Consider the following 24,144-nt stretch of genomic DNA (forward strand, 5'->3'; position numbering starts at 1 on the left):
CCAGCCCTGGGGTTTTACTGCATCATTATCGCCTACTGTACGGCTTCCGATTTAACTCCTACCAGACAACTTCAGTGTCTACCTAGATACCGTACCTACTGCAGATTAGAAGAGTTCTCCTCCAGACGAGGGTAATAGAAATAAGTGGCTTAATTGCGTCTAAACTGGCATCAAACGACCAAATTATTCCATTTCTAGTTCTCCGGTGTTCTTGACGGTCAGGTTTTTTAATGCTCACTTTGCTTCGTGTCCAACCTCTTTTGGTCTCGTTAGATGCCGAGATGGAAGGACAAGAGTATGCTCGACCAGTGCCCTTAGACGCTCAGTGCGCCGCCTCTTGGAAGCCATGTCAGGCAATTGCTCACCCATCTCACATAGGAAGACTTGCTTGCTATTCAATCTGACAGCTGTTTTCCATTCCAAGAATCATCGCCAGCATAATCCTCATGCGGCCTTCCCCATGATTCTTTGTTGCGGTCTATTGACGCAGCCCGCCGTCGAATTGCCAATAGCAAACCAAAACGCCATGCGCACATCTGAACCGATGTAGACAAAGACCTGGTAAGGGCCGGTATGTCAGCAGCATATTCGTCTTGGCGTCCTTCTACCACTCCTGGCTCTATGGTGCTGTTGACGCTGACTACATAGACGGTCAGCGCCGCATATGGCTTGTTTCGGGTCATCGAAATTTTGAGTAGATGATACAATCATAGTATACAATGTGGTATTTCGTACATAAAATGAATCGTCCCTGCTTTGGGGTATATTCATCAAGTCCGCCTCGCTGGATGCTCCAAGAGTTTTGCTCTTCAGCTATCCTCCATCTTTTTCGTCAATAGTAATACAGTTGGTCTTGCACAAGTCGGCTGTTGTCGACGGCCAGGTTAGGATTCTTAAAGAGCCCGCTCGGTATCGTAGTCGTCATTACTTCTTCTCGGTCGAGTTTTCGTCGTCCTGCTTCCTAGCACCCTTTCCCCAATTGCCGTACCAGACATCGGCAACCTGGTCCATGATAATATCGCCGATTCCCTTGCCCTCCTCGATTTTTTGTTGATGCTCCTTAACACGCTTCTCTTTCCAACCCTTCTCCTCGCCTCCCATCCATACGTCGTTGAGCGTCTTGGCCACCACACCGGGCTTCTCTTCTTGGGCCAGCTGTCCCTCCTTGGCCCTAAGCGCCGCTTCACGCTCGCGATGTTCTCGTAGTAGTTTTTGTGTGCGCTGAGCACCCTCGGGCAGCTCGGTTCCCATCATGGAACCCACCCGATTGCCGAAGCGCGAGTAGATCGATGACCCTGTGTACTCGTAGGCGAGCTGGTTTGTAGCAAGCGACCATGCGCCAGCGAGGACGAAGAATCTTAAATCTATCTTTCGTGGTGGGAGAAGCATCGCAAGGGGTAGAATGATGGCACCAGCCATGGCAGAATTGTGAATGAAGCCATTGCGGGGAGGCAGCGGCGGTTGCGCTTGAGCTTGAGCTTGAGCTTGATCTTGTGACATCTTGTGTATGATACGGCTCGTTCGAGTTCGGTCACTTTGTTATTGGGAAGTTGTCTTGGAAGTTCTAGTCTGACTCGCACAATCGTTGGGTAATAGAGTCGTGATCGCGAAATTCTTGGGATAGAATCAAAGATGCGTTGATCCGCAATTAACTTTTTTCTGGAGTCTGGTTGGTTATTGAGTGCTGTTAGAGAGTACTTATCTTGTGGTCTAGTAGCTGTGAAGTTCAAGGTACTTTCTAACGAATCACATCATGTAAGGCATAGTATAGGGTAAGTATCATTCCAGTGGCAACCCAACATCAACGGGAGTTTTGAATTAAGATTAACAATGGTCGTGGAACAGCTTGTCGATAGATCTGGACCACCTCTAGTATATCTCCAAAGCAAGTGGTAGCTGTTGACCTTGTAGTTTGTCCCACCACACAGAGACAGTTGTCTAGCTACAGTGCGTTAAGGCTGTTTATGATGCTGTATCAACCTGTGACTAGGTGTCGTTTTTGAATCTTCTATCTACTCAGCCATTAATGATAGAGACATCATTCAAGGAGAGGAATATACTGTTATTTGAATAGCACCAGATCGTGGTAGCTGCAGACGGAATGATCCGTATGTAACATGACGTTCTGTTGTGTTGCTCTTCCGGATATAAGAATCTCACCCACCCAGTACTGCTATTGAAATTAAGAAATTATCGAGTAATATAATCGACGGACACCACCAATCTCTTTAATCACATGTTAAAGAAGGCACTGTGAAGAGGAAAAGTGTCCTGGATAATGGTGGAGGTTTTCAGTACATGACAATACCCGTGATAATTTCCGGATCATGCATGATGGGAAGCTTGGATGCCGCTGCAGGCTGCAGATCGCAATGACTTGCCAGGGGAGTAAATAGATCAAAACGGCGTCAATTCGACATCCCAAATCAATAACTGTTTACTTGTGAGTTATACCTCGGCCCTGTCTACATGCAACAATCAAAGTGGAATTGACAGGCTGTTGTTATGGTCAATCATAAAGTTGGATACCACATGTCGCGACCAGTCATGTCACCATGATCCCGGGTACTCTCCTCCTGGTCATTATGACAGTTGAAAGTCCGCCAGTGATAGTTGAGTTCTCTGTAAATTGTGCAGGACTGAGCCGTCAACGAAAAAGCATGGAGGGACGGCCGGGTAAGCAGCCGGTGCCCTGCACGGCATCCGAGGGAAGAGGCACGGCAAAGATCCAGCATGTGCCTCGCTACCTAGACTGTGTAGGAACTAGCTTCGCCAAAGCCCTTGTGAAGTTCTGATCCGCCGCCAAGACCCTGGAAAAAAGATATCAGATCATGGTCTAGGCTGTGTGATACGTTGCTATAGCTGTCCGTTGAAGGTTGTAAAGCAACTACTGCAATATCAAGCTCCGTGCGATCGAACAACTAAAATGCAACACACATATGTTAGAAGCTTGATTCCAAAATTGGAATTAATTGCCAAAGGAACGGATGACGAGTGAATTTAGCATGATGTTTCTTGTTCTCAACAATGACGGGTTTTGAACGTTAGACTACCGGTTATCCACACCCACATTTACTCACCTCCTAAACTGTATTGTAGTCAAGCCACAGGCGTTTTAACTAACTGAATAAAGCCAAAGTTTCACAGGCCGGGCTGCCGTCACATTTGTAAGGTAATTTCACTCTGCCTCTATATCGACTAGACTATTCCTAACAGAATGAGGTGCGGTAGAGCAAGCCCGACCAGGCTCAACTCGAGCTTTTGAAGTTTGCCGATGGAGTCAAGTCCAGAGATATGCAGGGGGTTAAAAGCTCAGACAACGCATAAAACATAAAACAGGGTGAAGATATAAATCGTATTGGCCTTCCCCTTTTGAACACTCACATAGTCAACTGTAAAATTCGAGAGTCAAAGCATCAAATTTCCGACGCTTTAAGCAACGTAAGGTTGACTTGAGGAACTCTGCCCTAAACCAGCAGGTCGATGCATCTTCCTCCGACTATCCGTAGCTGTGCTCTGAAACACTGCTCGGGTACTGCCGAACCAACAAATTGTATCTGTACCGGTGCGCTGGTATGGGTATTCTGATTCCCTTACACTACTACCAATCTATGATTCGTGGAAGAGCTATCTAGATCTTCAGTATTTCTTTTGCACGTACGTGGAGACTCATTACATAGATTGTAGATCACGGACGAAAAGTCTTGTACCCTGTCTCATGATATGTCTGTTGTCTTTGTTTGGTACTTCTGACTCTTGAGGGCGTTCCGACACGGTGAGTTCCTCCAAGCCGTTCAATGTGTAATATAAAAGTTTCAGCAGGGAGAGTTGAAACTATCCATCACAGAAACGGGCAAGCCACAGAGCTTGATGATGAAGTCAACCGAGTGTAGCCATTTGTACCCTCGGGATTCTTGACTGAAGACAGCAAGCCGTGACAGCCTTACCGAGATTTTCTCCGATGAGTTATTCGTATACAGGTAGGTAGGCACAGACTACAGTTCAGTTGAATGGAAGCTCTGCTAATTATAAGCTGCTAACGTTAGTTTCTGCGACTTTTGTTGGTTGATTTAAGATGCTGGCACGGCTCGGCCACGATTGATTCGTTTATACCCGAGCTAGCCGCACGGAACCTTCCGCAGCGAGTAGGAAATGAGCAGATGAGCTCGGGATGTGTTTGGCCAAGAGTGCCAAGTCGAATTACTAGGTACCTAAGCCTGGACGGGACGGGACAGGATGGAAAGAATAGCCTGGGCCTGGCCTGGCCTGGCTGTACTGGTACAGGTACAGGTACAGTACCTAGTAGGTACTGCATGCAGTATGTAAGCTGCCAGGTGGGCTACCATCAATGGATGCAATCAGGGCATGCATGATTAGTATCCAAAGAAAGAATGGTCTTTCATGATTCAGGTCAGTGACAATCAATCCCATCCCATCCTATCCCATCCCATCATGATCGGTGAGTCGATTATTATCTAATGGGTACGGATAGTTGAGTTGGAAGATGACATAATATCTCCATACCGGGCTTTTGGCAAAGTCCGAGTCATCATTGTTCGCAGTCATTTTGTGTTGGTTTTACTTTAGTACACTACCTGGTAGGCGTTGTTGCACGTTCTTGCGGAGCTACCAGATGAGGTTACATCGCCGACTGTCAGTCAACCCACAATTGGGCCAGCGGGGGGGGAGACTAAATTGGTCCCATCCAATGTCAGCTCCAAGTCTTTGAGTCCCGGTACTGTGCATCGCCTAATTCTCAAGAAATCACACAACGCCAACCTAACATTGAGGGTGAGGCTATGGCTATGGCTATCCCCATCCCCTGTTCCCAAGGTCAAGGTTCTAACCCACCGCATACAAGGTTGATTTCCGGAAAGGTAAGGTTAGTTTGTTGACCCAAGTTCCCCGTCTCCCGTCGCTGGGATGGGCCAGACCAGGTATAGGATAAGATAGGATAGGTATGCACGCACATGCACACTGCAGCGCCGTTAGACGTTATCGTTAGGTAGACACTAGACACTAATACTGTGCTATATATCCGTAGGTTAGTTATTCTCTCACTTCTCGGAGGTATATCGCAGTTTGCTGCCAAGCACGAATCAGTAGATGTTAGATCCACTGCCGAAGATGAATGATACCTCAGGTAGACAGACGCTTAGGTACCGTACCCTAATGCTGTGTACATGACTTGGGTTAAGGCCCAAGCATGTCATCAACTGACACAAGTCCTTCCAGAAGCCAGGACACGTCCTCTGTGGGCCTCAACAAAACGGCCAATTACGTATATTATAGCTACCACGCCAGGCACGCCAAGAGTGCCCGTGAAGAAAGTGCACTTCCTAGACATCCTTTGGAACACTGTTCCACAATCCCTCGCTGCTTTGGCATTCAGCACTTGCCGGCGGCAATCTTGTAGCCCGTGCTCTGAGTCTGTACACACGAATACTGCTATCGGCCGTTGATCTTGGTGTCCATCGCCTTTCGGAGCCGAGTAATCAGAGAGTGACAGGGAGAGTGAGACCGAGACCGGGGAGCAATGATATGTAAGACATGCATGACAATGTTGTGCTTGTGGAGGGCTGCATTACGCCCTGGTTACTGAGTCTGGCAAACAGAAAGCCTTGGCGATTCCTGTGGTATGTTGGTCTGGCCTCTTTTCCGTTGGTTCATCGGCAAAGTTGCTTATACACCTAGATACGAATGGGGCCTTAGCACCCAAAATTTTGGGGGGCACAGTTGAGTTGGAGGCTGAAACAATGTCTTAGTTAGTACGTACTTAGCTTTTGCATAAGTCCCGGGGAGTTTGGCTGATCCCTGCGGATAACGTTATATGCCAGCGCACTTCAGAGGGCAATGGCCGAAAAAGGTTTAGTATAGTCAAGGGGATCGGCGTACTGCGTTGTGCCAATTATTGTATCCTCAACTGAGTGGCCGATGGAATGGGATGGGATGGGATGGGATGGGATGGATCATGGATCATGGATCAAGATGGTAGGCAGTGCAGGTATCCGTAACTTCGGAGAATATTGGAGGGCCAGAGCCCACTGGAATCTACCTCGAATAGGAGAAAATAATGACCATCGCCAGAAGTGGGAAATGATGGATTCCTTCAACTCAGTTACGTAGGAATCGTACGGTATAAGACTGCATGTAAGATAACCGGACCAGGCTGGGTAACTTCGTCTGGATAACAAGGTCAAGAGCCGCGTACCGGGATCGCGAAAGGAGACGTCGCCCACGGCCATTCAGACCAAAAAAGGTGATCATCACGACTGCAACGTCGACTTCCATGCTTGATGTGGAGGAACCGACCCGAAAGCCAGGGGTCTTGTAGGGGTGAAGAAAAGTTACGGAGTAGGTTTGGGGGGATGGGAAGGATTCATCTTGCCGTTGCAGTGAGAGAATACTACCTACCTAAACCCAGTCTTGCTAAGTGTTGTAAGATCTCTATCTATAAGGCTGAATTGTGTGATAGATGACATGATGTATAGAGTAGGGTAGTATGTTTAATGGATGTTTATGCGAGTACAGTACGATACGATAACTCAGTCAGCAAACGTTGTATGTGGCTGTGGTACTGTGTCGATCGATCATCAAGACGGCTAATCTTCATGTTCAATTCTGTAAGACAATGACTCTCAATTTGGAGGGTAATCATCACGACTCGCACAGCTCAGCTCATTAGACTACCCCGCCTCAACAGTCTACCTAGCAGTGTGAATACGAAAATGAAACTAAAATTAATGTCTTGTAAATTGTACCGTGGCACCGGATAACCCTCCTCCTGGGAGGCCACGAGGACCAGGAAGCCACGTTCACGTCTTGGCAGACCCCCGAGCATTGATAATCATGCGAACACTTACTTTCAGTGACGGAAGATACCGCCCCTTGCCGCTCCCCTGGCACTAGAAGGGACCTAATAACCACGAACTAACTTCAGTCGTCTCTAGCACAGAACTCTGAACTTAGACCATGTCACCAAGACCAGATCAGGGGACGGGCGACTGTAATTTGCAAATGCCTGTAGTGAGACCTGAGACTCCCCCCAGAACGATTGGCTAAGAGCGTTGAGATTTACGGCTTGCTCACAGGGCACAGACAAGCCCGATCCAAAGCAGATCTGAGCAGACTCAGCAGAGCAAAACAGACTTGGACAGGCAAGGGATTGGATCTTTGCTACAAGTGGAAAGATGAGACAGTTTAATGAGCAACCGTGCCGCATGATTACAAGGCCAAGAATGGACACGAATCTGTACATAGTCTACAGTACGGAGTGCGGATACAGTGTACTCGATCGGGGTATAGCACAGCAACAGTACTACTATTCTATGAGATGCTTCGGAGCTATGCTATCGAGATCTAGATTCTCGAGATTAGACGAGAACGTGTCGCAGCGTAGGTACATCTGATTCCGCCCGGACTGTTGAGACATGGAGAGTGAGTTCAATTTTTACAAAAGACAGACTTTTGTACCAGCAACCAGCATCGCAAGGAGTTCATTAAGTGGTCTTTCTTAATGATACCTAGTGATCACTACATACCCCAAGCCGTGACATCGAATGGGATCAAATGGTACCTGGTGATCGGTACTTGATAACGATGAGAGAGGGAGAGTGCCATAAGAGAGATCGGAGCTCCGTCTACGAAAGAGGAAATTTGTAGAGAAATTAAGCGAATGCGAGTAGAGCAGAGAAGAGACTGCTGTGTCTTCCTTGCTTTGAGTTGCGTTGCAATCATATAACCTTGACTATGGACGGTGGTAGTTATTACTGTAACCAAACCAAACCGCTTTAATTAATTTAGTAGTACTAGTATTTGCTTTTTCTCTACTGTGCCTGTACTCGGGGTCGATATTAACCCGATGTCCTAGGCCTTAAACTGACTTGCCGGTGGCGAAGAGCATGGCCAGCTCCACTATAGACGAAGCCAAGCCTGTTGGGGTCGCATATTATACGCGGTTTTGAGATTTGTGATGAGGGTTCGGTGGAGAGAAACTGGTTATAATATTACCCGGGATATCTCTGCACGAGCGGGAATAGCTCGGATGTAGTCAAATGATACCTGCCAAGCCTGCCCAGACGTCTAGGGCGTGCCACAAACGCCACGACAGGAGCGTTCTGTTGGGTTAGCCCGTCTCAGCTTGGGCAGGTGCTGAGCTTAGTTACCTTAGCAGTCAGAGCTTCAGCCTATCCGCAGCAGAACAGAACAACAACCACAATCCTTGATCCATCATTGATCACTCATAGAGTCGACAAGCTCTTTTCAATCAAGGAATATCCATGCTACGACCATAGAAACAAAACGTCAGATGGCCCCGAGCCCCTCCAGCTCCTTCGCCTTGTGTTGAATCCCCCGCCGCCACCGCGCTAAATCACACTCCTAACAGCCCTGTAGATGCAGATGCAGATGCAGAGCGCCGAGCGTCAATCCTTCTCGACGAGGCTTAGCCAAGCTTCTTCCCTACTAGCCCTCCCTTGTGCGACCAACAACAGGAACGCACAAGCGCTCCCCCTGTCAAACGTCACCTTCCTCCTCATTGGGTAAGTAAGTCTCGTTCAAGCACCAACGAGCGTCAGTCTGCACTAGGGCGGCGCTGGAGAGGGGAGGGCCCGAAGCTTGAACGGTGCACTACCTGGTCCCAGATTTGGTTCCAAGTCTAATCAGCCATCCCTATCCTCGCTCTCATTGACATCCATCCATTCACGTACGGTACGCTGGCATGGACTTTCACACTGCAGCAGCACAGTATCCGTACCTGGGGCTGCTGGGTCGACTCGGGACCTCGGGATTCCTGCATAGCTTCCAGGTTGTTTTCATTGCTGGCTGTTCAGTAGACTGAGTGCACTGTTGTGCTGTATGTACAGAAAACCCTGGGACTCTGCAGTCTACAGAATGGATCTTCACTGCTAAATCCACTTGCCAATACGTATGGTATTGGTATTGGCATTGGCATCTTTTAGTCGACTATTCAGGACTTCTCTGCCACCCTAGCACTGTATCTGCCCTGTATTATGCTGGAAAACCATACCCGGACCGACAACTATCCATTACTGGCTGATTCACTTACTAACCGACTAGTTGCTGCAAGTGTCTGACGGGACCATCCCATGTCTTCTCGCACGGGAAGCTATGCTGCGGCTGTCTCGCCAGTCCCGGATGTCTAGCTTTGATCTTAGTTGTGGTTACACAGAGGCGTGCTACTCCGAGTTTGGCAGAGCTCGCCCGAAGCATGACAGGCCATATGGCGTTGCCCAGACTAAACCCACCGGCGATCTGTTGTCCGTCTCTGCTTCTGCTGGCGCTTGTGCTTGCTTCTTTTTTTCCATGGGGGACCCCCGGACCTCTTGTTTGTTACAATGCTCCGGCCGCTCTCCCCACAACGGACCAGATTTACTCGGGATCTGTTACTATCTGCTGTCGAATTAGTGCTCTGTCTGTTCTCTAGGTTCGGGCTGATTATTGCACCCTCCCCGGCAATGGGAGCCATGGTATAGCATGGTACCGCATGGCTTCAGCCTTCTCCTCCCAGATAGGAGTGGTGTTTGATATCAGGGAACAGATGAGCCCCATCCATGCTTGTCATGTCAATCTATGCTTGTCAGCACTGTACAGTAGATGCTGGATCTGCCCCTGGGAAATAATTGCAGAATTCATGGAGTAATGAGCTGCGTATAGAAAGGCATCGTTGCGCCCGAGGACTTGACCAGGGCTGACACTGACACTGACACTACCTACTACCTATATCCGCCACAGTCAGGCTGCCCTGATGCGTTTCCATATGCGTATCAACCTAGCCCTGTGCTCACCTCTGTGACGACTTACTAGTCTTTTTTTACTTGCTTGTCTTCTAGTCCCTCCATTTCTTTTTATTATCTCCGGCTACTTCTTAGTCCTCTGCCACCCTTTTCTCGCAGAAACTCTGATTCCCGACTATACCGACTAAGATTACCTTTTCCATCCACCCGTCTTCTCGGCCGAGAAGCGGTTCGCTCGCTACCCAGGAAAAAACGTGGTAGTCGTGGAGTTATCGCGGGGGTGAATAACATATTAACGGCGATCTGACCAGGTAAACCGACAACCTTACTTGCTTTTTACCTTAGCTACTGCCTATATCGGCACTGTCCCTGTCCCGTGAAGGTCAGGCTGGTGGTAGCTGAGGTGACTTGACTTTGTGTCGTGTCTGTCTTCCATGGCTCAAAGTTGGTTAAAAGAAGAGACCTCATCGTCTCATTCCGAGAGAGCGGGGGGAAGAACACTGTCCCAGTCCCAGTCACAGTCACAACCGCAGGCACAAGTGCAGGCGCAGGCGCAGGCACGAGCAAGGGCACATGCACAAGTACAAGTCCCGGTACAAATCCAAGTCCAAGTACATGCACAAACAAACTCGGATGTACCTTCCTCTAGAACTTTTGCAAATATGAATCAGGCCGCCAACGTGCCTTCCTCCATGTCAAGGGGTCAATCGACGGAAGCACAAACACCAACACTGTTGGCTCCATCATCAACTTCATCATTGACAACCACGACCCCATCCTTTTCAACAACGGACTCGGCAACTCAGCCGTCTTCTTCTCTGCACCCTATCGCCATCAACAACTTCAACACCATCGATATTCCTTACACGGAGAGTAACTACAGCAGCAGCAACGTCTCTCCCACATCAACTAGTACACCGGCCACCCCAAGTGCTGCTGCTGACACTCTTGCGGCTTCGAGCAGCCCGTCTGTCTCTGCATCTGCTCCTGCTTCTTCGGCCTCTTCGACCAAAGCTCCTTCAGCTTCGACCTCGTCAGACGCAAGAGCTCCGACTGCAACATCTGCTTCCTCCCAGGTCAAAGCGAAACGAGTCAGGACAAGTAAACCGAAAGTGAAGACAGGTTGTACCAACTGCAAGTATGTCTGCCCAATCCCTTCTCCTTCCTCCTTGCTTCATCTTAACCTTGCTTCGACACCATACCATCCATAATCTTACCTGGATAAAACTGTAGGCAAAGACGCATCAAATGTGACGAGGCTCGGCCAGCTTGTACACAATGCGTACGAAGCAACAAAAACTGCACTGGCTACCCGCCTCCTAGTCGTAGTTCTCGTCCCTTTGAGGAGATTCGAATCGCCCCGAAACCGATGCCGGTCTACGATGCTCATGCATCCTCGAGTGCTCCCATTGCACCTTTGCAGGGCGACTACCATCTTCTACCACGCCGAGTACACCAACGAGCAGTTCTGAGAGCCGCCTCCCCTGGAACCCCTTCTCCGTCACCTACTACTTACCAACCGTCCGTGGCCCTTCAAATCCAACCCAACGAGACGTTTTACTTTGACGTTTTCCGCTCGCACACGGCCCACGAGTTATCCGGCTTCTTCAACAACCTTTTCTGGACCCATTACGTTTTACAGGAATGCCATTCTGAAGATGCTATTAAATGTGCTGTGATCGCCCTGGGCGCCTTATATCAGACTCTGGAACAGACAGCTGTGCTCAACCTGCGTAGCGGGCATGATGCTAGCTCTGATGCGCGTGTTGAGGTTGTGAGGAGTCACTGGCAAGTGGCCATCAGACGTTATGGTGATGCGTGCAATGCGTTAGTAAAGCTAAACACCCAAGACCAGAGATCACACAGAACTTCCATTATGGCCAATGTCCTTCTCGCTTGCTTCGACTCCTTCATTGGTGATCATAGACAGGCTATTCATCAGATCCAGACCGGACTCGGTCTGCTCGATATATTCCGCACCCAACAAAGGCAACGACTGCTGCCAGCTTCAGAACATTCTCTCGAGGAGGAACTCGTCACTATCTTTACCCGACTGGCAATCCAAGCAAAGTCTTACGACATGGCTTTTCACTTCCCACAACCATTCAGTATACGGCTAAGCTCGCAATCGCAAACGCAATCCCCTGGCCATAGTGGTACAAACACTCCCTTGCAAGAAGAGCCTATCTCCATCCCCGAAAACTTTACTTCCGTCATCGAAGCTCGAGTAGCTTGTGATACGTTAAATGCTCGGATCATGCGATATATCGAAGAACTCTTTTCCATGAAGACGGATCTGAGGGGCACACTTCCCCCATCTTGGCTCGATTATGGTCTTTCGTTCAAAAATCATCTTGATGCGTGGGCCAAGGCCTTTGATAACCTGCTTTTCACGCGCCACAACCCTTCTGTTAGCCTACAAGAGAAGGCAGGAATTGCAGCCTTGAAGATGTTGGCAACCAATTCGAGAATCTTGTATCTTATGATGTTCAGTGACAAGGAGTCCGACTTCGACAACTTCCTTCCTCAGTTCCAGACCATAGTCGACTTGGGCATCGAAATAGTTGGCGACGAAGAGAGACGAGCCGCTGCGCGTGACTGCCCGAACCCTGGGCAGTGTCAGCATCGACAACGCGAAACCTGGCAACCCCAGGACTTCTTCCCAGCAATGGGATTCTCGGCTCCACACATCAAGCCTCGGTTTGCTGCCGATCTCGGGATCGTTGCTCCGCTGTTCGTCGTGGCTACAAAATGTCGCGACCCAGGTACCCGGCGCCGAGCTATTCAGCTGCTTCGCAGCAGTGCTCGCCGGGAGGGCATGTGGGATAGCGAGATGGTGGCCAACATCAGTGCCTGGGTCATGAACCTAGAGGAGTCAGAGGCGCTCGTTATGGGAGTTGAGTCATATCCTGCTGATGGTATCTCGAGGTCTATACCCCGTATCATACCAGAAGGAAAGCGCTTTACGATTCGATCTGTCGACTTCGACTTGAGGACTCGTGTTGCAGACCTTCATGTTGGTACCCGCGGCCTCCCACCCGGTGTGCCGGACCCAAAGTTCCGCCAAACCCGTTTGAATTGGTGAGCTCATCGAACCGAGCCTTGCGCCACCGCTCGCAATGTATGATAGGTGCCCTGTTTTGAATGTAGACGTGAGTTACTGCGGAGAAGGTATTACGGACCGAGACTTTAACTATGGGAGGGAAAATGCTTAGATATTATATTAATGCCCGGTGTAACATACTACTAAACAAGAATCATCTTTGTAGACCAGCCAATGGTGTATCCTATGTATGCTGTCGTGCAGTTTTTCCAAGCAAACAACACCAACAAAACGATGGTATATACCATCCGAGAACACAAATGCTTGTTATACAAAAAGTTCATAGAGGCGGTAGCTCCTCCCGACATATGGGGCACTGAAGGCGGAATCTCATCCAGCCCTCGAGGCAGCCGCTATGGAATATGTGCCGGCAAGGCGTTACCATATATAAGCGACGAGCAAAAACGCCCGCAACGCCCGTGTCTTCATCTTCGGCTGTAAGTACCGGCACCTCAAGTATCTCACGGCAGATAGCACAGTCAATGCTTCTCATTGAGCTTTGCTTCTTGTTGCCATCGTCACCCGAGGAGCGAGCACGCTCAATACCTGGTGTATCATCCGCAACAAGACCAATTGGCAGACCGCCAGCCTCAAGACCGTCTTCACGAAGAAGAGGGTGGTAGTCCCAGGCGTCAGGGGCCCAACCAGCAGGAATCCCAAAACGAGGACCGACAATATCTTGCGCGGCGAGAATAATGAGCTGAATCCAAACCCAGGCACAGAATACCAAGAATGCGTGACGATCCGAGCGAGCGTAGAGGAAATTATCCTCTTTAGTCCAGAAGTAGGCTACGGGAAGAAGACGTAGGATCGATTGACCAATGACAAAGGGCCATCCAAGGGCTCGACGACAGTTACGTCTGATATTGCGATGGATCTGAGGGATCCAGAGGGAGAGATAGATAAGAATGCAAAGGTTCAAAAAGAGAGACCGCAGGTTGGGGTACCATGTTGTGGAAGAAATTGCCAGGAATATGATACACAGAGAAGAGAGAATGAGGCGGCCAATGATACTTTGGAAGGATGGCGGTGGCTCCTCCGCCCGTTGTGCGGTTGTGGCACCAGGAACAGCACTTGCTGAAGCAGAAACCTCAGCATCAATGTCCTGGTCAGACGGGACAATGACGGGTTGTGGTTGAGGCAGAGGTCTGGCCGGCTGACGCGCCGTAACAGGGCTGGGCAAAAGAGAAGTAGGGCCAGTTGTGTTCGGTACCGCAGCGGACGAGACTACTGCACCGGGACCATTCCCTGAACTGCTCGCGCCAGGGGTTTGTTCTCTACGAGGTCGAGTCTCGGGTATCTGAACCTCGTGTACCTTGGATAAAAAACTCCCACCAATCGTCATGGACAGGAACGCTGCGAACAGAAGAGCCAGGGTAGGAAGAAAGGTAGCACCAGCAGAGGACACCCAAGTAGCTGCAGCAGTGAAGGTCATGCCATCGACAATGAGCATGATGGCAATGGTCCAGAAACTCACACGACCCATTGTCGAAGGGGTGCAAGACTCGCGCATCTGGTTCTTAAGCATATAGACCTGGGCAAACATGACAACTGCGTACACGAGAATCCATGCCTTCACCTGGTAGACCTGAACCTCCATCTTCATGCCGGTCAGATGCTGGGCCTCACTTGGACCAAAGTCTGGCGGACCTTTGCTCTCAAGAAAGAACCCACAATCCGGCGAATAGATGACGACCGACATCTGGAGCTTGGGAACCCTAGGAATAGGGGCGCCTACCGGTGACTGTAACTCTGATTCTATGGTGCTGATGGCTGACTGTAAAATGTCCCTGGACGATTCTTCGGAATCAAGATTGAAACGACCTCGACTTGGTGGGTAGACTTGCGCATACATGATATACTCGCAGTGTGGTGATGGGTTATTGGTGTACAATGGGTTTTCCAAATCAGAAGTCCAAGGAAATGTCTGATCTGCGTAGATGTTTTCCTTCTTTCTGGTAATCGTACGGGCAATCGATTCATTCAGCAGCTTCTGGCTGGACTGGAAGAAGTCCTCGCTCGGGGTCAAGTGCGGGAGACCGAAAATGCCCTCGAACTTTTCACTGGTGGTGGTCATGAGAATGACACCCTGACGAGGCCAATGGACCCCCCATAGCCTCATCTCCCAGTCATGGCCAGAACCATATGTGTCTTCGATAGTTGTCGTACCTCTAACACTTCGTATGAGGCCACCAGAGACAGGTATTCCACTTTGCGCTGGTAGTTGCTCATACTCGCTGACCGTCTTGTTCCCCTCAAGACGCAGCATCATACGGCCGGTGCGGCCAGTAATGTTACGTGCCCAGGAAGCATGATCGCCAATCCAGTCCAAGTCAGGGGCGATCCTACTCAGGTTGTAACTATCATATCCTCTGGATACTGAGCCCTTCTTCTTGACCCATTCTCCATGGACAATCCCTGATGCGTTCGTCCACATGGGTTCACCTTGTCCAGCGTCCCATAAGTTTTGCCCCCCTACTGGCGGTACGGCATGTCGACTGAATGCGAGACTCCTCTCACGGAACCTCTTCAAGTCACCCCATGAGAGATTGTCCTCAGCACGAAAGCCTGTTATGTTGAGGAAAGAAGGTTTCACATCAGAATTCTTCTCTGGAGCTGGTGTGAAATCGCCCCAGCGCGAGGCGTTCAGCACGTCGAGTGCATCCTGGAAATGGTCAAGCCTCTCCTGTGCAAGATCGGAGAGAGTAAGAGATTGACCCGAATAGTCGCTATCGGGAAAAACGAGCCAGATGATAACGACAATGAAGATTATGGTAGCAATCGGATGTTGGGCTTGAGGCATCATGTCCCACGATGGTAAGCGCGCCTATTGCTGTGACATTAGGTCTGTTGTAGTCGTCGACCAACGGCGACGTGAAGATGACGATGATAACAACCAAGATCAAAGGGTTAATGAGACGTTAACAGAGTCTGTGGATATAGTTGATGGTTGGTGTGGCTTTATCTTTGAGATGTTGTTTGAGTTATGAATATAATAAGTGGAAGTAGGTACTGACAGCCCGCTTAGGGAGTTCGTTCCTGTGAGACGTCGGCTGGTTCAAGGAGTGGTACGTATCCATCATAGCAATTGTGGCTGTGGCTGCCCTCTGGGCTACCTGACGTCCTATAAAATTATGCCGTACCTTTTCCGACACAGTACGAATATGGAAGGGGACTTCTACCTAATCTATATCATGGAACATTCATTTGTTATTACCCAGTAAACGAATCAACATCAGACCAAACCACATATACACGTTTGTTGTGGACAGTAATTCCAATTAACCTCACCTTTACATACTCGTTGTTTTCCTTTCCAGCGTTTCATACACCAGCAGGTCCTGACTTCTTACACCTAAACTCCATCATGGCTAGCAACGACCCTAAGCCTGACACCGCCGCGAATAACAAGCCGGAAAATGTACGTTTCATACCAACTCAGGCGACTCGCGCCAGACTCAACGCATGCAGTGTTACACAAAGATTGCATACGTTAAGCTGTAGAGCACCAAAGCCTTGTCCTCGGTCGGGTTCGGACAGCGCCACTGACTGACTGATTCCTTTGTTATAGGCTTCAGATGATGCTCGCGCCGATGTCACAGCGGCTGTGGAGGAGCTTCTAAACTCTCTATCCAACAAGTTTGCGGGTGTCTCTTCAGAAATCTTTGCTAAGAGTAGGTGCACTCGCTTCCAAGTATTGATAAACGCCCCACACTAACCTTGCAAACAAGTGGACGAAATGTCTCGAAGGCTAGATAATCTGGAGGCAGCTCTTCAAGAGAGTAATAAGCCCAAGGATGGAAGCTCAACCAAAACTTCATAAACTTCATGAACTTCACATATAGATAAATAGTTTAGGGCGTTCAGGTTATCTCTCGAAAGCTTCGATTCATCATACGCAAATAGAAGAATCAACATGCCTCATTGTTATGGTATTTTCATTATATCGTTACATCAAGTAACCCAAGAATCAACTACATACAAGGTCCACGATTCTATACTTGCTTATTGGCTGTAATGCAATGCATTTGCTAATTTACAGCTCATCCTTGATCTCCTCGACCTTCTCCTCGGCCTTCTTCTGCACGAACTTGCGAAGGACGTTGGTCTTCGCCTGGATCTGGTCGCGCTTGGAAGGGGCCAGGCCACCCTTGGCGAGAATGCCTTCCAGACGACCAAGCTCCTTGGAAACCCAATCGTCGTTAGAGCTCAGCTTATCAAAGACACGTACGTAGTACTCGGCGTAGGTCTTCTGAGCAGAGTCGGTGAGGTTCTCGACCTCCTTCTTAACCTCGGCGGCGACCTCGGCGAGGGCAGCACCACCAGTGATCTTGGCCACGAGGGTATCCAGAGACTCAACAGTACCGGCGACAGCGTCAAGACCACCACCAACAACACGGTGGGTTCCGGCATGTTCGTTGATCCAGTCGACAAAGGCCTGCTCAGTACGTCCGCTCTCATAGGCGACAGGCTCCTTGCTACCAGCGGGGAACCACTTGATAGTAGGGTAGGACTTGACACCTTGCTGCTCCGCGGTAGCCTTGCTGTTGGGAGCCTCAGCGTCAACCTTGGCGATCAGGACGTTCTTGTCGTTAACGAATGTGGTAGCGAGGTCCTCCCAGGTAGGGGCGAGGGTTTTGCAGTCTATACAGGGAACAATTAGCATAGTTGACTATTGGGGAAAAGGCAAAACTGACGTCCGCACCAGGGAGCAGTGAAGGCAACCAGGACATGCTTGTCACCACCAATAGCCTTGGAAAAAGTAGCGTCGTTGAGGTAGGTAACCTCGCTGGGCATCTCGAGCTTCTTCTTGGGCTTGACACCAGTCTTTTCGACAATGAAGTTGGTCAGACTCTCCAAATCACGGCCAGACTTGTATTCCTGAGGCTTTGCGCTCTTGCCATCGAAGAACTTGAGGGTAGGGAAACCCTGGATACCGAATCGCTTACCAAGCTCACGCTGAGCATCGGCGTCGACCTTTGCAATCTGGACGTCCTTGGTGTGTTCGTAGGTGTTTGCGAGGTCCTCCCAGACGGGAGCAAGCTTCTTGCAGTGACCACACCACGGGGCGAAGAACTCGACGAGGGTGGGCTTGCCGGACTTGAGAACGATGTCGTCGAAGTTGGAGGGGAGCAGCTCGATGACGGCGGATTTAGCTGCGACAGTGGCGGCGAGAGCGCCGAGCACGAAGCTCTTGATGAGAACCATATTGGATGGACCTTGGTTCGATTGGTGTTTGTATATAAGGGGAGAGAAGAGACAAGACAAACCAGAGCACAATCTTTGTGAAGAGATGTGCTTTGTTTCTGGATAGTTGCTTGGAAATCAGACCAAGATGCCAGTTTGCATAGGAATGTCCGGTGTAGGTGGACATCCCTGTAAAGTAAAGCGGGACTAGTGGGAGCTGAGGCAAGCTCCCACCGCCACCTTGGTTGGGGTAATCAGCCAATTATGTCGTGGGACTGTCACTGCATCCATCGCCTTGAGACTTGGGATGAAGCAGTTATGGTTTCTAGTAATTGTTACAGCCTATTAGTAGGCAGTTCGTATCATGGAAGTCAGTAAATACATGTCCAAGTTGAACTTTTATTGAGATCACTAAGCATACAGTACGACACTTCTTATTCACTGCAGTGACATATATGAATGAATGTTGATTAATGATGATGGCGCCATTGGCAACTTATACTCGGAAATGCCTGTGTATGGTGACCCGAGACTAAATCTTTTAACAAAAATGATAACAGATTAACGAAATTGTGGATTAATAAGAAAGTGTTCAGCAGGTGGTTCAAGGAACTTCTAGAGCTCTTCAGAGTATAAACTCAAAAACAAACCCCCGTTAGCTCCTATGTTGATCTTAAGTTCTTCATTAATTGAGTGTATAAATCTCTTGCCTAGAACAGGAGACATATGTAGCTCGAATTCATAGAAAAACTTTCTCTTATTTCTCAAGCATTTCTTTGTCACTTTATAGCGGTGTTTGTTACCCAGAGTTGATTATCCTCATAACCACACTCTCCTTACCAACATTGAAGTTTCTCCAATTTTATGTACAGTACGTACCTACTTGAAGATAGGACTGATAGGTATATCGCCAGACACCAGTTCTTTTTTCTCTTTTTTAACCACGGCGCACAACACAATTATAGACTCCAAAATAAACTCAAGTATTGAACTATAGAAACTCCTAAGCCAATTAAGAGCTCACAACGATTCAAATCATTCTCCAAGTTTGCTTAGAGGTGCCCTCGAGTGGATATAAGTTCACCTTGTTGGACAGCTCAGAGTGGGGACCAAATGATAACGGAATAACCACTGCTCCGTCTGCCGAACCTCTGAGCCCTCGCTCTTTCCCAAACTGGGGCTGCGGGACCTAGTCAGAGAGCGCACACAAAATTTCCAGCTCACTCCATCTCGCGAAATCCAAACCATCCCGCAACCCTTCGAGCTTTCGGCCTTCAACCCCCAACAACGACACCATGTCTCACGAAAGCGTTTGGAACTCCCGCCCTCGAAACTACGGCAAGGGCTCTCGCAGCTGGTACGAATAATTCTACAATCCTCTCCGTCGGATGCGAAATCACAAAATGCCCCCGACGGCGTTCCTCGATAGACGATTCGAATATTACTTATGCTAACTAATCTCCCAGCCGTGTCTGCAAGCACAAGGCTGGTCTTATCCGAAAGTACGACCTCAACCTGTGCCGTCAGTGCTTCCGTGAGAAGGCCAAGGACATCGGTTTCAACAAGGTGAGTTTTGCATCAAGTGAAAGCGCAGCCTGGTGTTCTAGTCCAGGCCCAGGCTATTCAGCGATTTGCGCGAGTCAGAACAAACAGGACTGACCCGATTGCGTCTACAGTACCGATAAACGATCAATCATCATGACACCCGGTTTTCTCGTTTAAGGGATGGGGGGAACTGCTGGAGAGAAAAGTATTGTGTGGGGGGGAAGGACTCTCAGCAGGAAGTCAAAGGCCTCGCGTTAAAAAAGCACTCGGAGGGCGGCCGCTTGGAACAGGAGTTTTATGGCTTGCTTGGGTCCCTCAGGAAGATCGTGCGTCTGACGAACATCCTCCGAGGATAGACGAATACCATTGCATTGGACCTCGAAATGTCTATGTGTCTTGTCTTATCCTCGCACTATCCCGCATGACCAGCCTGTGGCAATGGAGTGTATCGGGTCAATGTGAAATTACGACAATCAAAAACTCCATGTGAACCATCGGTCCCTTGTGCCCAACTTGACACCTTCCTGTGATCACGCAATGTCATCTGCATCAGTTCGCAATGGGCAAAGTCTACCGACCGCGTAGCCCTAACGGACGAGTATTCACATACCGCAATTGGCGTGCTAGTTTTACAAGTCTTATTACTGCCTTCCAGGTTCCCTAGATTTTTGTCTAAATTACAATAGTCAAGACAACGGGAGGAAGCAGAGCGGAGATCTTTGAGCCCCAGGGCCACCTAAATATACAAGAGCCAATTGGACTCAAAGAAACAGACATTGCCAGATTGTACATAAGCGTAATAATTCGTACACTAACCCCGTAAACTTTTCCTTTACCCATCTATAACACCGCTTACTTGATAATGCGAGTGCAGAGACCGGTAGCAACGGTTCGGCCACCCTCACGGATGTTGAATCGCTGACCGACCTCGATAGCGTTGGGGTGACCCATGGTGACGACCATCTCGGTGTTGTCACCGGGCATGATCATCTTGCTGTGAGCGTCCTCGGTACCCTCAGGGAAGGTCAGGTCGATAGACTCATCAGCAGTTCGGAGGTAGAGCTGAGGTCGGTAGTGCTCCTGGAAACCAGTGTGTCGGCCACCCTCCTCCTTGGTGAGGACGTAGAGGGAAGCGAGGAACTGGGTGTGAGACTTGACAGTGCCTGGAGCGCAGACGACCATACCACGGCGGACATCCTCACGGCGAACACCTCGGATGAGGAGACCAGAGTTGTCACCGGCCTGGGACTGCTCGCAAGACTTCTTGAAGGTCTCGATATCGGTGACCTTGGTCTTGATAACCTCCTGACCCTTACCGACAAGCTCGATCTCCTGATCACGCTTGAGGATACCACGCTCAACACGGCCAGAGACGACGGTACCACGACCGGCAATGGAGAAGACGTCCTCAACAGACATGAGGAAAGGCTTGTCAAGGTCACGCTCGGGGGTAGGGATCCACTCGTCGACGGCGGCAAGGAGCTCATCGATCTTCTGGGTACCAATCTCGGGGCGCTGGTTCTGGAGGGACATGAGAGCAGAACCCATGATGACAGGGGTGTCGTCACCCTCGAAGCCGTAGGTGTTGAGAAGCTCACGCATCTCCATCTCGACAAGCTCAAGCATTTCGGGGTCGTCAATGGCATCGACCTTGTTGACGAAGACAACAATTCGCTGAACACCGACCTGACGGGCAAGCAGCAAGTGCTCACGGGTCTGGGGCATCTGACCGTCGGAAGCGGCAACGACGATGATGGCACCGTCCATGTTGGCAGCACCAGTAATCATGTTCTTGATGTAATCGGCGTGACCAGGGCAGTCGACGTGGGAGTAGTGGCGGTTGTCGGTGGCGTACTCGATGTGGGCAGTAGAGATGGTGATACCACGCTTTCGCTCCTCAGGAGCCTTGTCAATGGCACCATACTCGAGGAAGTTGGCGAGGCCCTTGTCGGCCTGGCGCTTGGTGATGGCAGCAGAGAGAGTGGTCTAAGAGATATAGTGTCAGCCGAGGTTTGATCTATGTGAAATAGAGGGGTTATATATGTCGTACCTTGCCGTGATCGACGTGACCAATGGTACCAATGTTCACATGGGGCTTTGATCGCTCAAAGACGGCGTATGTGCGGTAGAGGTTGAGGACACCAGAGGCGTTCTGCTTGGTGAAGGCGGACTGAAGCGGGTTGACGGGGTTAGCCCGGAGCCCTTGTCGGGCGGTGCGCAGGAAAGGCGCAATAGATCGGAAAGCAGTCGACATGATGGCGACTCCCTATGGGTATTATAAAGAACAAACGAGAAGGGGGAGAAGAAGAAGGGATGAGAGGAGAGGAGGGAGAAAAACACACGATGGTGCTATCAAGAGTGGAGGGGGATGAATGTGGAAATGGAAAACGGCTATGATGAGGCCTCGAAAATTTCTCGAGCTCTGCTTCGCTCCAAAGGCGTCCGGGTCTGTCCTTTTGGTGGAGCCATTGTCCAACCATCTAGGATTGGAGCGTCCACTTAGATACTGGGGAGAGAACGGTCACGTGGTAATGTAGTTGAAAGATCATTGATGGACAGGTAAGGTAAATATATTAAGAATTCATTTCTAGAATATACTACACCAAGGATTGTTCTTTTCTTATGTCTCTGTGACATGGTGATTGCTGAGTCTGGGACATCAAGCGCATAGTAAGTGAGGTTCTAATTTCTACGGAGCTCTCTGAGTGTTAGAAGAATTGACCCCGGGGAGCATAAGAGACGAAATAACTTCGTCGTTTTAGGTCAGTTAAGACCGGCACTTGGGCTGCTTTATTTCTGTAGCCTAAGCCTTAGAGGACAATTCTTCTGACATCCACCTGGGAGCCCTGGAGGATAAAAGAACTCAAGACTTCTCTCAATTACTTATTCGAACCTTCTCCAATCATGCAAGCATGTATGCTGCTTATGAAACAATGAATGTCCCTTGAAAAGAGCATTGATATTGATTTTAATTAGCTCATAGCTTAATGATCAATTATGCGCTCTGAAAACAACGATATTCATGAGGTTGCTACCCTCATTTGTCTAGCGGGTACTCCGTACAAGACAGGTTCCAGAACTTGGCCAGTGAGTGAGCGCCGGCTCCATCGGGCAAGTAAAAAAACGAAACGAGCCTCCCCCGAGTCGCGCGCGCCATATAAAACTCAACTCAGGGTCTCAACTTACCAACTCTGTCATTCCCTCTCCTATTCTCCCAATTCTACACCCACCTGAGTAACCTCAAACTGCGATTCAGCACTCATTTCTCACGTGGGATTTTGACTTAGCGCGACTCTATCTCATTACTGCCGCAAAAGCCACCTTGCATCTACGCCAAGCTTCGCATATAGGCCCTTTACACCTGGAAACGCATCATTGCCAAGAAACTCTGAAGGAGATCACTTGTCCAAAGTCACGCCAAATTTCACTCTCACAAAGACAACACATTCACAATGGATCCTATGGCTCAACAACAACACCAGGGCGAGCAGCCTGAACTCAATGCCTTTGGAAAGTTCACTGCTCAGTTCTTGCAGTATGGCGCCAACGCCTCCAACAACATCTCAACTGCATTCGATGCAATGGACACAAAAGCCTGGCTCCGTCTTGTCGTCATCGTGGGCGGCTACATGCTCCTACGTCCTCTGGCTCTGAAGTTTATCACAAAAGGAGCTGTCCAAAAGATGGAGGATGATGACGCCCAGGAAAAGCGCAAGGCCCAGATCTCTCCCAATGAGCTGCGCGGACTGGCCGAGGATGAGCCTGAAATCGACGAGGAGGGTGACGGTACTGGTGCTGATTGGGGTCAGAAGGCTCGCGTGAGACAGAGAACTATGTTGAAGGACCTCCTTGAAGCTGAGGAGCGACGAAGGGAAGAGGAGGAGGACGACAAGGATATTGCAGACCTTCTTGAAGATTAGACGCCTTTTGCGATGTGTTATTCTGGAGAGACTTTTGGACAAGTCAGAGTCTGGAATCTTGATCATGGACGGAGTATTGTGTTATGGGTAATAGGTCATTTGGACTGACTGTAGAAATGGAAAGAAGGCATGATGCCTGAGTTTTCGTTCACGTTGTCGCATCGGATCCCATATCTCGAGCCCTTGTTATGAACACTGAGTCCTTGGTCACTTATTCTCTTCGCGAATGACCTCCAATAGAGGCCGAAGATAAGTTAGCATGGGGTTTGTATCTTGCTGTCTTTGCTCGAACTTTCAAAAGTCCAGCCTTATCATCGTCAAAGGTACTTGGCTTCCTCCTAAACAGAAGGGAATACCATCAGCCAAAGGACAGACAACGAGGTAATTTGGGCCTATGTTGAAAGGCAGGAATGAGTAGATATAGATCTCAGCTGAGTAGATATTTAGAGAGAGAGAAAAAAAAGATAGCCAATAATACTCGGGCAGTCTAAGCGTTTTCTCGTATGTAACCTCTATTATAATCCTTCTTTTACTCTAGCCAGTCTACGTAATATACTGCACCGCTTACCGGAAAGTTAATGGTATAGTATACCCTGTAATTCGAGTTGGGCTTTCAGCTGGACTGTTAGGTGGG

General features: G+C 49.3%; 8 protein-coding genes across 8 annotated transcripts; 4 read left to right on the top strand and 4 right to left on the bottom strand.

Moving 5' to 3' along the window:
- Positions 1-924: 924 nt before the first annotated feature.
- On the bottom strand, positions 925-1,500 carry FIESC28_06380 (uncharacterized protein; the record flags this gene model as incomplete). The annotated part of the gene is made up of 1 exon (XM_031160524.1): positions 925-1,500. The coding sequence occupies one exon, from the start codon at positions 1,498-1,500 to the stop codon at positions 925-927; it is 576 nt and encodes a 191-aa protein (XP_031015385.1).
- Positions 1,501-10,417: 8,917 nt separating this feature from the next.
- FIESC28_06381 (uncharacterized protein) lies at positions 10,418-12,840 on the top strand (the record flags this gene model as incomplete). Its single annotated transcript, XM_031160525.1, has 2 exons — positions 10,418-10,893; positions 11,079-12,840. 2 exons carry the CDS (start codon positions 10,418-10,420, stop codon positions 12,838-12,840), a joined length of 2,238 nt encoding a protein of 745 aa, XP_031015386.1.
- Positions 12,841-13,138: 298 nt separating this feature from the next.
- Positions 13,139-15,661, bottom strand: FIESC28_06382 (uncharacterized protein; the record flags this gene model as incomplete). Its single annotated transcript, XM_031160526.1, has 1 exon — positions 13,139-15,661. The coding sequence occupies one exon, from the start codon at positions 15,659-15,661 to the stop codon at positions 13,139-13,141; it is 2,523 nt and encodes an 840-aa protein (XP_031015387.1).
- Positions 15,662-16,225: 564 nt separating this feature from the next.
- On the top strand, positions 16,226-16,681 carry FIESC28_06383 (uncharacterized protein; the record flags this gene model as incomplete). The annotated part of the gene is made up of 3 exons (XM_031160527.1): positions 16,226-16,279; positions 16,430-16,532; positions 16,590-16,681. 3 exons carry the CDS (start codon positions 16,226-16,228, stop codon positions 16,679-16,681), a joined length of 249 nt encoding a protein of 82 aa, XP_031015388.1.
- A 213-nt stretch (positions 16,682-16,894) lies between these two features.
- On the bottom strand, positions 16,895-18,066 carry FIESC28_06384 (uncharacterized protein; the record flags this gene model as incomplete). Its single annotated transcript, XM_031160528.1, has 2 exons — positions 16,895-17,502; positions 17,556-18,066. The coding sequence occupies 2 exons, from the start codon at positions 18,064-18,066 to the stop codon at positions 16,895-16,897; spliced, it is 1,119 nt and encodes a 372-aa protein (XP_031015389.1).
- A 1,274-nt stretch (positions 18,067-19,340) lies between these two features.
- FIESC28_06385 (uncharacterized protein) lies at positions 19,341-19,730 on the top strand (the record flags this gene model as incomplete). The annotated part of the gene is made up of 3 exons (XM_031160529.1): positions 19,341-19,402; positions 19,512-19,611; positions 19,722-19,730. 3 exons carry the CDS (start codon positions 19,341-19,343, stop codon positions 19,728-19,730), a joined length of 171 nt encoding a protein of 56 aa, XP_031015390.1.
- Positions 19,731-20,442: 712 nt separating this feature from the next.
- FIESC28_06386 (uncharacterized protein) lies at positions 20,443-21,844 on the bottom strand (the record flags this gene model as incomplete). Its single annotated transcript, XM_031160530.1, has 2 exons — positions 20,443-21,576; positions 21,641-21,844. The coding sequence occupies 2 exons, from the start codon at positions 21,842-21,844 to the stop codon at positions 20,443-20,445; spliced, it is 1,338 nt and encodes a 445-aa protein (XP_031015391.1).
- Positions 21,845-23,042: 1,198 nt separating this feature from the next.
- On the top strand, positions 23,043-23,510 carry FIESC28_06387 (uncharacterized protein; the record flags this gene model as incomplete). Its single annotated transcript, XM_031160531.1, has 1 exon — positions 23,043-23,510. One exon carries the CDS (start codon positions 23,043-23,045, stop codon positions 23,508-23,510), a length of 468 nt encoding a protein of 155 aa, XP_031015392.1.
- Between the last annotated feature and the right edge of the window lie 634 nt (positions 23,511-24,144).

This window comes from Fusarium coffeatum (assembly GCF_003316985.1).
Source record: "Fusarium coffeatum strain FIESC_28 chromosome Unknown BRIP53273_contig_137, whole genome shotgun sequence".
Taxonomy (NCBI): domain Eukaryota; kingdom Fungi; phylum Ascomycota; class Sordariomycetes; order Hypocreales; family Nectriaceae; genus Fusarium; species Fusarium coffeatum.